Here is a 15,516-nt window from a genome sequence, read left to right as displayed (position 1 = left end):
AGCTACAGTAAAAGCGATGAAGGGGAGCAGGCGTGCTCAGGGGACGGGTGTTTGGGGGTGGGGGAACTCCCTGGTTGGGTTAGGTAACAAGCTTCTACTTCATTTTCTCATAGCTTCCTGGTGTGTACAGAACATCTAGGCCTTTCATCCATCTTTAGGTGACAGGGATGTAGATCAACCATTGGTGCAAACAAAGTTGCGCATCTCTGTTTTAAAGCCGACTCAACTCTAACTTTTAACTCTTAATTGCGGGTTTGAAAAGATGCTTCTCTGTTCTCGGGATTTTTCTTGACAACACCTCGGGTGGAAGGAGCACACAGCTGTGATCAGTATTCATAAAGCTAACAGATTCTCATTCTTGGAAGGTGGAGGAACAAAGCAAAAAGAGAAAAGCAAAATTGTTTGCTTCACTCTGAGACGATGGATCAATAGGGCCAGCCTGCGGTGCGGGGGGAAATTGTTACACTGTACTGTATCTCTGGCAAACAACACAGCACAAACTTCAATGTGGTTAGAATGCGACTTTTTTCCTTTTTGTGGCAATGTTGGGAAGATTTCATCAGGCGTGGTCGCACTCGGGCAAATGGCCGGCAGGGAGGAAGAAGTCTGATTGCATGAAACCAGATGAGACAATGACACTACTTCTACCTCAGATTGTAAACATTTTCCTCATGACTTTATGGTCTCAAGTCATCTTAAAAGACAGCATGACATTCACGCTGTAAATGATGGTCCCATTTAGAGTAAAATCACCAATAAAGAAGGAAATGCTTTGGGGGCGTGGCTACCTGTGATTGACAAGTCGCTACCACGTTGGCCTGGCAACAAGGATAGAGACCCACCAATGTGAATCCACCCTTTTGTCCAATTATGGTCACTTCTGGTTCCAAAAAACCAAGATGACGATGGCCAAAATGCCGCAAGGCTTTAAAAAGGGAGTTTGCAAACCAATGGCTGACTGTGGCTACACACACTTCAGTTCTACAGTGTGAGCTTCATCCTGTTCTGTTGTTGAAAAGCCACTGTCAGTCAAAGCCGGTGTTCTCTGTAATCGATAGAAGCAATAATATTTGAAATTGGCGCCATAGCTGTGGAAAAAAGTCGTACAAACAGCTCTAGTTTCGCCCATTCTCCATTCTTACAACACCCAGCATGCATTGCGCCCCTCCCTCTGAAAGGAACGGCCCAGCGAGAGAAGCTGGAGCTGCAGGCAACGGATGGTACAGAATCCGAAACACGACGAGAATATACCGGTGGATCGTCTAAAAAATCTTCAGGTCTGCAGTCTACATTTCAAACCTGACGATTTTGAACGAGACATGACATCGGAGGAAGGCTCCCTCCTTCCCAGGTTTTCCCATTGAAGAAGTGGATACTGTCCTCCAAAGGCATTTTATTTTCTACCATACTGACATCAGCTCCCCATAGCAGCATGTTAGGACTGAGGTTGAAAATCGGCAAACTGGCCCTTTAAGTAAAACCAGATGGCACCATTTCCCCAATCTAAGCCCTAAACAACTGTATGCTGATTGATAAAAGATCAAACAGAATGTGGAACCTTGATAGTGAGGGACTTTCATGCTGGCTGTTGTTTAGATTCCCTGTAGTCACTTCATTAATGTTTACACTTCACAGAAATAGTAAGACTTGTAATATAATCCACATTGAAGCATTCCAGTGTTAAAAAAAAAGGCTTTTGGCAATCTTCCTTTCAATTCAGGGACTGTTTTGTTTTGGCGGTGTGTTCCTGTATTCCCACAGATAATTGGGCAGATGCAGACACTAAAGGCAGATCCCAAACATCAACAGTTAATATCAGTTTTTGGTGTTGATTTACTTCCCTCCATCGCTGAAGAATCACACTTGGAAGATCTCATTATAGAAGAGGCAACTCCCCAGAGTACACTCAATAGACCAGAATGAAACAGCTGTTTTTCAGTCCTGAATGCATGGGGGGGTTGTTGACGGGCCTTCTGGGAAATGTAGGATATGTATAAGTAGAGGGGAGATGGATTGAGGGAGTATACATCAAGACAACAAGGCTAAATTCATGATAGCATGCTAGCTCTGATGCTGTACTATGACAAGGTGGTGCCTCGAGGTAAATGCCTATTTCAAAGACAATGCTAGCATGCCAAAGACAATGCTAACATTCACTCAAGACAAAGTACAACTGAGGCCAATGGGAATGCCATATGTTTTGGAAGTAACATTGGACTTGCTAATGACGCAAAAGGAAAAGTTTTTACAACTCATCCTGAAGGCGAACATGAATGTCCATACCAACTCTCATGGCCATCAAAAAATTCCAACCTCAAGCTGAGGACAAAGGGAAACTCCAATTCACCTGCTTAGTCGGTTTAGGAAGTTTTCAAACTGCTCTGCTTTGGACGACTTCTCAAGTTTCAAGAGTTGCACAGCGAGGTCGCCAACACCGCTGGGTGCTGCCGCTTTTGCATCTCAGCAGGCTTCCGGAAAGTTGGCCAATCAGAAGGGATTGAAAAGGAGTCGGGGATGGCAAAGAGAGAAGCAGGAAAGTTCTTTTTTGGATAGAGGCTGGAGTCGGGGGTTGCTGGAGGGCCAGTAGAAGAGTTTTTTGAAGTCTGAATCATGCAAAGATACTCTGGTGGAAGCCCATAACTTACAATTAAGAGTTGAAAATTTGCCTCTTAAAGATATTTCAGCCTGCTAGTCCAACGTTACCGTCCATAAAGGCTAAGGTTCTTATAATCAGACATTCATCAATACATAAAGGCGGCTTAAAGCAATACATCAGAATCCAGAGATAGCTCTCTCGTTAGATCTGATTTTCATTTTCCTTGCATGTCTTTTAACTGGCTTCTAAAGACCCCTTAAATGTGAGACATTGCACAAATAAATGCCTGAAATACATTGATAGGAATATTTCCCAAAACCACCATTGTGCAAATTGTTTAACCGACACAAAAAGATGATCTGGTTATTCTCTCTAAATAAATTATTGCTTTACATTGCTTTGCTACGAGCAAATATTCGACGCCAATTTTTAATAAGTAGACTTTGTGAGGGAATATGAATCAGTCCTGTATGTTTTGTGTCCGGCGAGTTGAGTGATTAGTCATTGTGTTAATCCTCGCTCGGAGGCACGCTGTTGTGAGAGAGTTGGTTGCTGTGTCTAATCTCAGGCAATGCAAAGATAATGATAAGAGGAAAGCGGGCCTCAGGGGCGCACCGCTCTCCACATTTGTCAGGAAGAATTTCACGCTGTTGTCAAATGAGTGTCGAGTTTTTTTTTTGAGGAAGAGCGGGGAGAAAAAAAGCAAGAATGTTAAGATGTGCTTAGAATCTGTAAGCCAATAAATCAGGGCAGCGAGATTAAAGTCAAATAAGTTCCAATGTTTTTAAAATTTAGTCATTATTAAAGTTTTCTTTTCATTTTTTTGTGGAACTTTTAACTTGAAATTGGTCGTATCTTAGAGGATGCGCCTGTTTTTTAGAGCGTCAAACCTAAAGGGGCAACAGGATGTGTACGACATTCTTAAAGGAAAAAAAGAGACAATAGGTTGTGGTAATTGAACCAGAATGAGAAGAAGCAAAGCCAAGAGTTCCAAGGAGGGAGGTGCACAGTTGGGGGAACAGTGGGCCGAGTGTTACAATCACACAGGTTATTCGGGGACTCTTGGGGAAGCGGAGGGGGACCTCAGCGAACTCCTCATTTCTGTGGGGCTTTATGTAGCGTGACGGTTCCAAATGAAACTCCCCGATCATGTGGGAGCGCTCTATTAATTTGTGGCTCAGGCCGCCTCCTTGGGGAGAGAGCTGCCAGAGTTGGTACCGCATCCCCACTTTTTTTTTTTTTTGCAGCTTCCAGCAAAGCTCCTTGTTGCTTATTGACCGAGGAGCCGCATTGCAATGTTTCTGCACGTCTCCGCGGCTGCCTGCTCTTGCCTCAAGTGCCGAGACGATCTATCATTTCTCCGGTCGCCTACTCCAGACTCTACAGGATGGATGAAAAGCAAGCGTGAAATAAAAGTAATTTTGGTTTCTCGGAGCAATATACAGGCGTTAGCTAGCTGGAATGCACTCTGTTCCTACAACATGGCATGCTTGGAGAAATCTAATCTGGTGCTGCTGCAAAGTCGTGTTGAGGTAGAAGCACAATAGCAAGAATCACAAGAGAACAAGGCACTCTTGGAAGTCAGAAACCTGGGTTCAACATGCATCATGAAATCGAATTATTTAATGCGATTGAAGCTATAATTGGTAACATTTGGAGTTTTGACCAGCAAACATCAATCGTCTTGGTTTGCCTGGATGCTGAGGACGTGCTGGACGCCATGTAAACCTGCTGGATATAAGAGCATGTGTGCATCCATGTGATCACAAGGCTCTCTCATTCCCTGCAGCGTATACATCCACATGAAAGAACGACCAACACTGGCAGCCTTCCCACAAACCTTCCTCTTTGATTCCCTTCATCGCCACTCTTTTTGCGGCAATACCCACACACGGCATGGATGCCGTCCAATCATAATCAGTGATGAAATGTGGGTTTTATACCTCTTTTAGTGACTAATGCATGAGGTAATATGAAGGTGGTATTTCTGAGAGCAAATAGTTCCTGATGGGGAAAGAAAAACAAGGTTTTCTTTGGTAGGTAGGAGAGTGTCCAAAAATAGCCTCAGCCGAGCGCCTCTTGTGGGATCTCAGGAGCTTAAAAGAAGGACTACTTTTTTCACCTGGCACATCCGTAAACATCCGATCTGAGTACAGATAAGCCTGAGAAATCCTTTGAGTATTCCCAGAGAGGCGCACATCCTTGGGAACTCTTCAGATGGTGGGCGGGAAGACAACAATCCCAGAGAGCCTCCATTGGGCTTGGAACGACGGGAAGTTATGCAGATATGCAGAGTAATTAAAAACACGCCTACAATTTGCCTGGTGCGCCTTCTGAGTGCATGCAGAGCGATCATTAGGATTTTGAGAGATAATAACACGCTTGACAGAACAACCTTGAATGAGCCATAGTTGAAAATTCCTGAGCCCACAAGTGAGTCAAGTAACATTAAATCCATAGGTGTTAATAACTATATTGAGCAGCAGAACAACAAACATCATTAGCTGCCCGAGCAAATAGCATTAAGCATGGGTGCCGCTTGAAAGGCTTCCCACGTAGGGGAGAACAGGATATCTTCCCCTTACAGACGCTGGTGATGAGCCTCGTGTGGGAGGACCACGAAACAGAGCGAGCACATGAAAAGGGGGAGAAATGAAAGGGGGGTAAAAGTGGAAGGGAAGAGTCATACGAGAAGAGATGGAAACAAAAATAAGCTGGCCCACATTGCATTACGAGATTCCGTTTGAAGATTGTCTGGCATGAAGAGGCAATCAGGAAAGCAGAGCCGGTTTGGCCTTACTTCGAGCTACTCTGCCGTACCCGGACCACATCTCAAGTGTCCTTCCTCCTCGGCTTTCTCTCTCATCTATTCCTCATCAAGTGCGGCCTCCCATAAACAAGGATATCGGCCACCAGGCAGGAAATCTGAGAAGGCTGATCCCTTTTCAAGATCGTCTCTTCATCATTTCCAAGCAGAACCAATCCCGCAAGGACGGTAGTCATCTTAATTCTGGGAAGTACCACGTGGAAAGGGGGTTACACCAGGATATGGCCTCTACTTTACAGACTCGGCTCCAGTCACAGAGACTATTGTGATGCGTGATTGGCAGCTGGGTTGATCTCCATGGGCGGGTCAGCAACGGGACCTCACGCTATTCACTCGAGAGTCCATCAATCACAATTTGGGCTAATTAACCAGCAGGAATGACAAGCCAAGGGCCCGGTGTCTGAATGGATGGATGGATGAATGGATACAAGGAAACATGATGGATACAGTCGAGCACAATACAACAGAAGATAATTTAATAGTGTAAACCCCAAAGGGAAACTCAGATTGCAAGGCCAGCAGAGAGAGAATACACAGTGTTTGATGCCAGCCAACAGAGAGACAGGTTCAAAACATTCAGTACAACAGCATGGTTTTCAGCTTAAATCACATGCTTTTAGGGCTTATCAAAGCTAATTTAAGCTTTAAACAAGTTAGCCCTGGAGGCCTTGGGGCGGAAGATGCTGACTAAGTAATCGCAACGTCTACAGCTTGAGAGACTTTTGTCATCCCCCTTCTGTTAACTCATTTCATGTCACCTCCAATCAAAAGTCAATCTCGTAAGCCATCAGCTTCCGTCTTATGATGAAATAGCCTCTGGGAGCGGTGGCCAATCTGGATAAAAGATAAACGACATCCAGACCAAGACTTCCTTTTCCATGTACTGGCATCTTGAAGAGACAACATCTTGGAGCGGAAAGTTTCCTGCACTTATATGCAGATATCTGCATAAAGAGATTAATTAAAAAACCAATCGGTTCTGTGATTGCATTTCTGCCGGTGCGTTTCGCCTCTTGCTCCCCATATGGCATTTCCAGCATACGACCAAAGCCTGCTGAAAAGGGATTGGACTGAACCACTTGGACCGCAAACAGACACCAGAACACTTCAAACAACATGGAATACATTCCCCTGTAAGGCTCGAAAAATTTCATACCTTGGGGTTTAAGGACTTTAAAACTGAATCTCATGTAATAAGACAGTGTGGAAACCCCATCTGCTGAGGAGCTTTCGATCATATCCATCGGCTCTTTGGATATGATCGAAAGCTCCAGAACAGCTACTTCTACCCGTTGTTTTGTAGGCTGCTGTTTGGAAAGTTAGAAATGAAACATCTCAATCTTTTACACCAACATGGGTGACATATCCTTTAAAGGGGGGAGTATCATGCGAATTTCAAGCTTCATATTTCACTCGGATACCTGTGGAGTAGCTTAGCATAATTTTTCCTCACACTGGTGCTCTGTGCAGGCCCTCATACAACCTCCGCCTAAAACGACTCAGTCAGCTCCGTCCCTGTAAGAAACCCCGCCGCTACAAGCCTGCTTTCTTCTGATTGGCCAACACTTGGTGATGTCACAAAGTGCAGCGTGTAAAAAAACCGGCGTGGAACCTGGCGTTCACAGCAGCCTGCAGACTTTATGCTTTTACCTACAGATTTGAAACTTCACCCACAATTAGTCTGGACATCCAACATTGTGACATCATATATATATATTAAGATATTAAGATGTGAAACAGCCTAAAAAAAGTAAGTAGTAACCTCGTCTGTCGGAAGATTAAAGCTCAAAGCAGCTGCTAAATCTACCTCACTGAATCCTTTTCCCTGACACCTTTCCAGCTCTCGCACACTAATTCAAGTTTGCTTAATAAAGGCCACTACCTCGCTCATCTCATTACATTGAAAGTGATAGGTGTGCCCAAAAGCCTGCACCACTCTCTCATTAGTGTCTGCCAGCCAGCCTGGCTACAATTAGCATTAGTCCCTTTCTCAATCACTGTGATGGAGCGTATTCAGCAGCCTCTGTGGGCTACCGCTAACTAATCCTGCATCGACGCGAGGCCCACATCCAGCAGGAGGAAGTTGAAAAATGTTGTTCTGTGGCTGTCAGAGGAAAGCTCCTCTTCATTACGGTTCTATCTGCGTCTCAACGTTAGCACATTCAGCTGTCTGTAAATCTGTCATCCAGGCGCCCCTTCCTGTCATCCGTACATGTCCGTCTTTTTGCCTTCTGAGGCCAAATTTCATCCGTCAGTGTTTGGCACCAGCCCACTGTGCTTCACCTGCTGCAGTGTATCAGTGTGCTCCTACAAAAAAACAGGCATTTAATGAGGACTCATAAAGAGGTTTTATTATTTGGGTGGGTGCATCTGGCGTGCAGGCTCTTTCAGTTTGAATGCCTGCACTGATTCACTGCAGACCCAAAATATTCAATCTAATTTTAGTTCTCACCTGTTCTTAACCTTCAGAAAACTTTACGACTTTAAAGAAGGTTTTGCACTTTTTAACCCATTTAATCCACTCTTTCCAAACACATACTCTACGCCAGGAAATGTGATAATAATCAACACCTTAGATGTATTTGCTTGTCAAGACTATTCTAACACTATTCTAGAACATGTGTCAACCAATGACTGTATATATAGATGGACAATGCGTCTCCATCTGCTCCCATTGTACGAAAGTGATGCCAAAACAGCCCCCGTGATAGGCGCTGCCATCTTGCTATGGAGACGTCATATGGAGCCAGAGTCTGCGCAGTAGAGATCGGCGAGTGAAGCCGCTGTAGCCACTTCCGCTAACCCAAACACACACTAACTAGCCCGCACACCGGCGTGTTTAACAGCAGAACAGCTTCTCTGTGTTGGTCTGAGGTTAACGTTCACAGGTATGGAAACTTCAGTGACTGTAGTGATTGTTTTAGTTACGTTTCCACTCGCGGATCGTCCTCCGCTCTGCTAATCCGGAACTGATCGGCTGCAGGAGCCGAATTTGTCAACAGAGCTGTCAATCATCATTTTGACAGCATCAAATAACTAATTAAAAATAAATTTGTCAGAAAAATGAACACTTGGACGTGAATCAGCATGATATTAACTAACTATAATGACAGAAACCATGTTTGAGAAACATTTATCGGGCGTGTATTTTGATTTTATGGTTTGACTCATGTCCCATCTGTTAACATGGAGGAGGCGGGCTTTATGAGCTATACTGCAGCCAGTCAGCAGGGGGCGCCTGAAATGTTTTGGCTTCACTTTTAGGGAGCTGTCATGTCGTCCATCTTTTTATACAGTCTATGGTGTCAACTGGTAGCAGCAGAGTCTGGTTTTTTAAAAACAACAGGAATGACGGACAGGTGTGAGTGTACCTGTTGAGGTGTAGTGACGCGCAAAGGTGAGACAAAGGTGTGGCTTTTTGGTACAATTATGTCAAGTTGGACATGATTGTTGCTACAACATTGCAGAAGAGCAAAAAATGAAGTGATAGGGTTAGGGTTAGCCAATTAAAGATCTTCTAAGAAACTTCTTTGATGGTTGCCTCCATCTAACAAGAGATTCCCAAGTTAATGTTGTCCGTGTTCAAACTGTCAAATCAAACTCAGAGTCTAGTAGACAAATCAATACTCCGCCAGTGTCAACGCAGGTTTACACACACATCACAGTTAATTTAACTCACCCGATAACACATTTAAACCCTCTCACACTCCAACAACTGACACATGAATCAATAAAACACTCACAATGTAGATATTTGACTGAAGAGAAACTGGAAGATGTTTTGGCTTAAACAATGGACGGAAAATGTCCCAATTCCACTTTTATTCCATTTAAACGTCACAGATGTTCTTCCAACGTCCTTATTTAAGACTGGTTGACTTGTTTATTTTTGTTTTATGTTTCTGCAATTTATAGTGCATATGATTTACGTCAGGTCATTGGGAGGCAAACCCTCAGGCTTCAGCGTAGTTAAAAATACGGACTAAGTGGGTCACTCAAACCGTACCGCCCATACTGGAGTGTATCTGAAGCTCTTCTGCCATTTCTCTGATGCCTCTGTTCTTCATTTAATCATGCCTCCCGGTGCCCAAACCCAAAAGTAAGCCCCAGACCAACACTGCAGCGTCCCATGAGGGGATGCGCTTTTGGAGGAGCCGGCTGTGAAGTGTGTGCACGCTCGCAGAAAGAGAGCAACAGTAGAGAGAGTAGAAGACCACGCTACTACTTCCACCCATCCATCTGTCCGTCAGCCACCGTGCCCACTGATTCTGTTGTCGCCCTGGCATCCTGGCTCTGCCTATTAGCCCGCTAGTTAGACTGGCATTTAGACTGGCAGGACACATAAAAGCAGGAGCCAAAGGGTGAGCTGCTTGGCTCGCACCAAACGGATGTAAAACAGTAGACGAACCCCACAGGAGAAGCGAGGCAACATGCAGCAGCTGCCTCCTCCCATCACGTCACTCTGGCCTAATTTGATTCCATCTCGACAGGATTCAATTACATTTTATTAATTTTGGCGCAGGGTAACTCCACAGAGTTTGATTCAATCTCTGGAAATGCAATTTAACTAGATGCAATCAGATTCACTTGAATTGAATGAATTTTTTAAACGTAATCTCTTCCTCCCTTCCAACCTGTGTATATAAATCTTCCTGCTGCTCGCTCTAACTTTCCCAATTTTCACTTTTCTGGGATTCAGGATGTAACAGCTAATGAGCCACATCAAGATCTTCCAACAATAGCACCACAACTGTTGAGTGTGTCATTTTCTGGCGTCTTGTTGGGACACCAGTCACTTCCATCGTAATAATAGGTCATTTGAGTGAAAATAGACCGAGGTTGGCAAAGGGCTTTAATCAACTGGCGGCTTGTTTCGCTCCAAGCAAGACCTTTAAGCCAAACACAGATTCCCCCTTTGCGGTGTCATCTCTTTTCAGCAACTCTGCTGTTGCTGAAGTTTCTTTACAGATCAACGTTCGTCTTTTATCTTTTGTATTTGCTGCACATTTCTCCTAATCCTTGATGCTAATCCTGTTTACCGAGATGTGAGATGCTGAGTGCACAGCTTGTTCACAGAGCCTAACAAGCTACCCTTGAGCAAGGTAGCTCACTTCTGTCAAGACACTGTAGCAAAGCTATATGTGCATAACTCACCAATAGAGTAGTAATGTACATGGACAGGTTATGAAGCAATGGTCCCCTGATGTCTTTTTATATCTCTCGGTGGTTGTTACAAGTTACTGTGGGTAAGTTTTGTCTCTTTGTGGTCATTTTGCGTCTCTCTGTGGTTGTTTTGCGTCTTTGTGGTCGTCTTGCGTGTCTTTGAGGTTGTCTTGCGTGTCTTTGTGGTCGTGTTGCGTCTCTTTGTGGTCGTGTTGTGTGTCTTTGTGGTCGTGTTGTGTGTCTTTGCGGTCGTTTTGCGTGTCTTTGTGGTCATGTTGCGTCTCTTTGTGGTCGTGTTGTGTGTCTTTGCGGTCGTTTTGCGTGTCTTTGTGGTCATGTTGTGTGTCTTTGCGGTCGTTTTGCGTGTCTTTGTGGTCGTGTTGTGTGTCTTTGCGGTCGTTTTGCGTGTCTTTGTGGTCATGTTGCGTCTCTTTGTGGTCGTGTTGTGTGTCTTTGCGGTCGTTTTGCGTGTCTTTGTGGTCATGTTGTGTGTCTTTGCGGTCGTTTTGCGTGTCTTTGTGGTCATGTTGTGTGTCTTTGTGGTTGTCTTGCATGTCTTTGTGGTCGTCTTGTGTGTCTTTGTGGTCATGTTGTGTGTCTTTGTGGTTGTCTTGCATGTCTTTGTGGTCATTTTGCGTCTCTTTGCGGTCGTTTTGTGTCTCTGTGGTCGTTTTGCGTCTCTTTGTGGTCGTTTGCGTCTCTTTGTGGTCGTTTTGCGTCTCTGTGGTCGTTTTGCGTCTCTTTGTGGTCGTTTTGCGTCTCTGTGGTCGTTTTGCGTCTCTTTGTGGTCGTTTTGTGTCTCTGTGGTCGTTTTGCGTCTCTTTGTGGTCGTTTTGTGTCTCTGTGGTCGTTTTGCATGTCTTCGTGGTCATTTTGCATTTCTTTTTGGTCGTTTTGCTTATCCTTATTGTTTTGGATCTCTGTGGTCGTTTCACATCTCTTTGTAGTTGTTTGTCATCTCTTCGTGGTCGTTTTGTGTCTCTTTGTGGTTGTTTCAAGTCCCTAAATGGTTGTTTTGTGTCTATTTGTTGCTGTTTTGAATCTCTTTGTAATATTTGTTCCAACTTTGTGGTAGTTGTGTCTCTTTGGGGTCGCTTCAAGCCTCTTTGTCATCTCCTTCAGGTCATTTAGCACGTTTTTGTTGTCGTTTTATGTCTATCGGCAGGAATTTGATTAACTTTCAACAAGAACAGTCAGTATGTGACAGTTAGAAAAACATGGCAATGCCATATCTTACATCAACTGCTCATTTCCTTTCAGTCGTATTTGTGCCGTTGCATTCTGAGAACACTGACAACAACACCGCAGCACAGATGTTTGCAGATGCTTTTGTATCCAGGTGTTTAGAATACGACACAATCCTCCTGTCATATATGCAGCGCACAAATTCAACGCTAAGGCTTCAAGCCGGGTGTTAAAGGGCACACATGAGAAATCAAAAGCTCGCAGGCAAATAAATAGCATATCCACAACACTGAGATTGCCCTTTGTACAATTCAGAGGGCCTGCTGACTCCAGTCGTTCCTTAAATTGATTTCTCATATGCGGCTGCCTCGAGGGGCCGATTCCATTTTCATATACACACTGGCTCTCTATATGTGCGCGCTCCGTCCCGGCCTATTAATCAAATAATGCAATCAATTTCACCTTGCAGGACCGAGGCACAGAGCATTTCTTCTGTGAACTGCTTTGCATGTCTTTAATATGAGTTTGTGATTGGTGATGCATGGTGTTAAGAACTATGTGCACTATTGTAGCACTTCAAGCTAGCAGCAGGGCAAAAAAACTGTTGATTTTGCCCTAAAAAAATCAAACTAGATTCTGCACTTTCCTCATAAATATGAACCCACTGATTCATTCTTGTAGTTAGAGGTTGAGTACAGTTTGTGGGAAAGAGCATGCACCGCTGGATTTATGCTCAGTTGTGTGAGCATGTCCATAAACCAGCCGTACAGGATGTAAGCAAACCTCTAACACATGCTTAAGCCCGGGCTCAGGGTGCAATGAGAGACACTTAAGCGCAGGGGCATAAATCTTTTAAACCCTGAGCCACTGACATTTCCCCCCTAGAGATACAGCGAAATATCTTAATTACGCCACTTAACATCACATCGGCGAGTCCCGGGTGAGCCCGAGCAAGCATATAATTCATTGTACTAAGCGTCGGCAGAAGCCAAATACATAAACCTTCAAGGATGCATACTCGCGCGGAGGTTAGACGGCGAGCTGGGACTTCAAAAGCAAATGTTTTCCTTCAGGAGCCAGAGGGGGTAGAGAGGAGGATATCTGCGGAGTTAATGTGGAGGGAGCCGGGGCACCTCGCTGACTTCCTGTCAAGACGCTCGGGCTGTCGTCATGAATTTGTGAAACCTCTTCCTGCTTCATGATGGTTTCATGTCTGCGTCGAGGCCTTACATTGATAAAAATCACAGAGAATGGAGCATCTTACTCCGGCTCCTACACGTGCCCTTCGGCAGCCTCATTACTCACATTACAGCAGCGTCTGTGCATTGTCTAATAGGTCAATTTGTGTGGACTTTGCTATCATGAAAAGCATGATATGAATGGAAATTGGTCGGCGGGGTGATGTAAGACTGCTGCAACAAAGCGAAAGTAACAAAGCATTGAATACTCGCTTACGAGTGCTGTAGCCTCTTTGTTCTACCTCAGCGGGATGAAAAGTAATAAGAAAATTTGTCTCCATCACAAGAGCAGTTTCCAGCAGTATATTGACTGAAATGTTGGAAGTATAACCGACAAATAAACAACAAAGTCTCTCTTAAAATGCAGAAGCGGCCTAAGGCAGCTCACTCTAGCATGTTTTCAATCATGACATTGAGGCCTTGCTTCTGTTTTCATCCCACAAAGCACCAAAACAAACACACATTCAAGCGTGTGGACTCCCACATATCTCCCTCTGACAGGGCGGCTAATGCCTGGGACAAGTGTTAGAATTAAACATAAGTGGCGTCAGAGGGATCTGTTATTAAAATTCATAGTCGTTTTTTACACCTCCTCAAACTGGAATCATGTGTAGCACAGTGAGGCGTAATAAAAGTGTGTCTATGGTTCTACATTTCTCCTATGGGGCTCTTTGAAACGTCCTCGAGGACCCCCTTAACTCCCACTTCGAGGCCCTGAAGGACTGCATGAATATGAGATGCAACATCCTCTAACGACCAGTGGCTTATGGCTTCACTCTTGGCACCACTTTGCAGCGCTCTACCCCCACCTGCCGTTGTGCGCCAGGAACCCAATGTGACCACACTGCAAAAAATGTCCACCTCAAAACAACTTCTTTCGTTTTTTAGTCAGTTTTCTTTTAAGAAGTAGAAAATCTCGCCAAGGGCGTTAAGATAACCCGATGCAAATGAACTTGTTGCATCATTTTTTTTTGCATGAACTCCGCTACTGAAAGAGATAAAATAGTCCCATCCTGCAAGCAAATCTTCCTCGCTTCAAGAAACGGATTACTCGTAAATCGGAAGCTACAGGAGTTGGTGATTTTTCGCAGTGCAATAACTGCTCAGCCCGCGGTGACACGGTGACACGGCGACGCGCATCACTGACCAGGACACAGTTAAGAAACAGACGAGGAGGAGGGAGGGGAAAAAAGGGCCCAAAGGCGACTGTGTACTCGCGTCATTCAAGTAACAGCTTTATCTGTCTGCGCGCGTGCGGCAAACACACGCGCGCGAGCGCGCGCGGAGGCAATCAAAGCCCCTCCAGATCAGGTGCGCCGCTCACATGAAACCCAATTAACGCTTAAGTGTCACTCAGCTGTCACAAATGCGGCGAATATCTCCAAACTTTTCGAGGCATTTTAGGCGCTACGTCCGCAAAATGGGCCCGGTGTTATCACGGACAGCCTCAGGGAAGATTTCACAGCGAAATCTTCCACATACAGTGTTTTTTCTTTTAGAGTATACAGCAAGAAACAGTAGGCTGAAGAGTGTGAGCAAACAAGAAAGGCGGTGGTCGAAGCAATGCGATTAGTATCTCCATGTATGATGCCAGTTTAAGTTAGGAAACATACAAGCTTTTTCAGAATAAAAGCCGGACACCAAAGGCTGCTCCTCAAGATAAAAAACTCAACAGCGAGGTTAAACCCTCCAAAATGATGCAGTTTTTGTCCTCATAGTACACAATGTATCTCAACAGCTCACCCACCCTAAAAAAGGACCCCATCATAATCCCCCTTTTCAGTAAGAAAGCATTCTAGCCCCTGCAAGACGTGCTTCAACTACAAAATAACGTCCAGTTAAACAATCCAGCCCTCTCTCTCTCTCTCTCTCTCTGACAAACACACACTATCTCTCTCTCCCTCTGCTCTCTCTGCCTGCCGCAGATCACGATGGCAAAATAACACTCAACTTGTCCACAAAGTCACCAAGCTCGAGGGTTTCGCACGCACAGGCACGTACTCCTACCTTGGCTGCCGCAGACCAGCACCCCGAGGAGGTGGACGAGTTTGAGCATCATTTTCGGGCAGGTTTCGCGCCGCCGGACGCTGCTTTCCGCTGCTGTAAAAAACGACCAAGGGCGACACACACGCTCGGCTCCGTTCATCCGCTGTCTCGAGCTCCGCTGGCGACTGATCTGCCTCAGCTCCTTCCTTCGCTTCCTTCCTATGCGCGCGCTCCCGCTCCCGCACGCTCGTGCACCGCGCCTGCTCTGCGCTGAGGAGCCCCCCAGCATCACTTCTCTCCAACTCTCACTTGCTGGAAGCTGTTGATGAAGAAAGGGGATCCAACATGTTGATGTTTCGCAGGAGTTTATTGGGTTATTAAAAACATGTAAAGTATGTAGAATTTAAAATACAAAAGGAAACATCTGCAGTCCTATTAGAGTCTATGAATAGTTGATTATGAGCAGGTGTTTAGCTATAAATTCCAGTGGGTCATTACCTACGTCAGTCTCTGGCTCAACA

General features: G+C 45.0%; 1 protein-coding gene across 2 annotated transcripts in view; it reads right to left on the bottom strand.

Annotated features, from left to right (window-relative positions):
• The window catches only part of LOC138603583 (neural cell adhesion molecule 2-like), a 303,677-nt gene extending 288,507 nt beyond the window's left edge, over positions 1-15,170 (bottom strand). Inside the window, exon 1 of one of the 2 annotated variants that reach the window (XM_069675446.1) lies at positions 15,017-15,170. In XM_069675446.1, coding sequence (XP_069531547.1) covers positions 15,017-15,155 — 139 coding nt within the window. In that variant the 5' untranslated portion in view covers positions 15,156-15,170. The remainder of the gene's footprint in view (positions 1-15,016) is intronic. The other variant, XM_069675445.1, reaches the window with a different exon arrangement.
• Positions 15,171-15,516: the final 346 nt, after the last annotated feature.

The sequence above is a fragment of the Semicossyphus pulcher genome, unplaced genomic scaffold (assembly GCF_022749685.1).
Source record: "Semicossyphus pulcher isolate SPU_LCO1_2020_fin unplaced genomic scaffold, fSemPul1.0.p SCAF_24, whole genome shotgun sequence".
NCBI lineage: Eukaryota > Metazoa > Chordata > Actinopteri > Labriformes > Labridae > Semicossyphus > Semicossyphus pulcher.
Note: the sequence above shows the minus strand (reverse complement) of the source record. Positions and strands in the feature narration are given on the sequence as shown.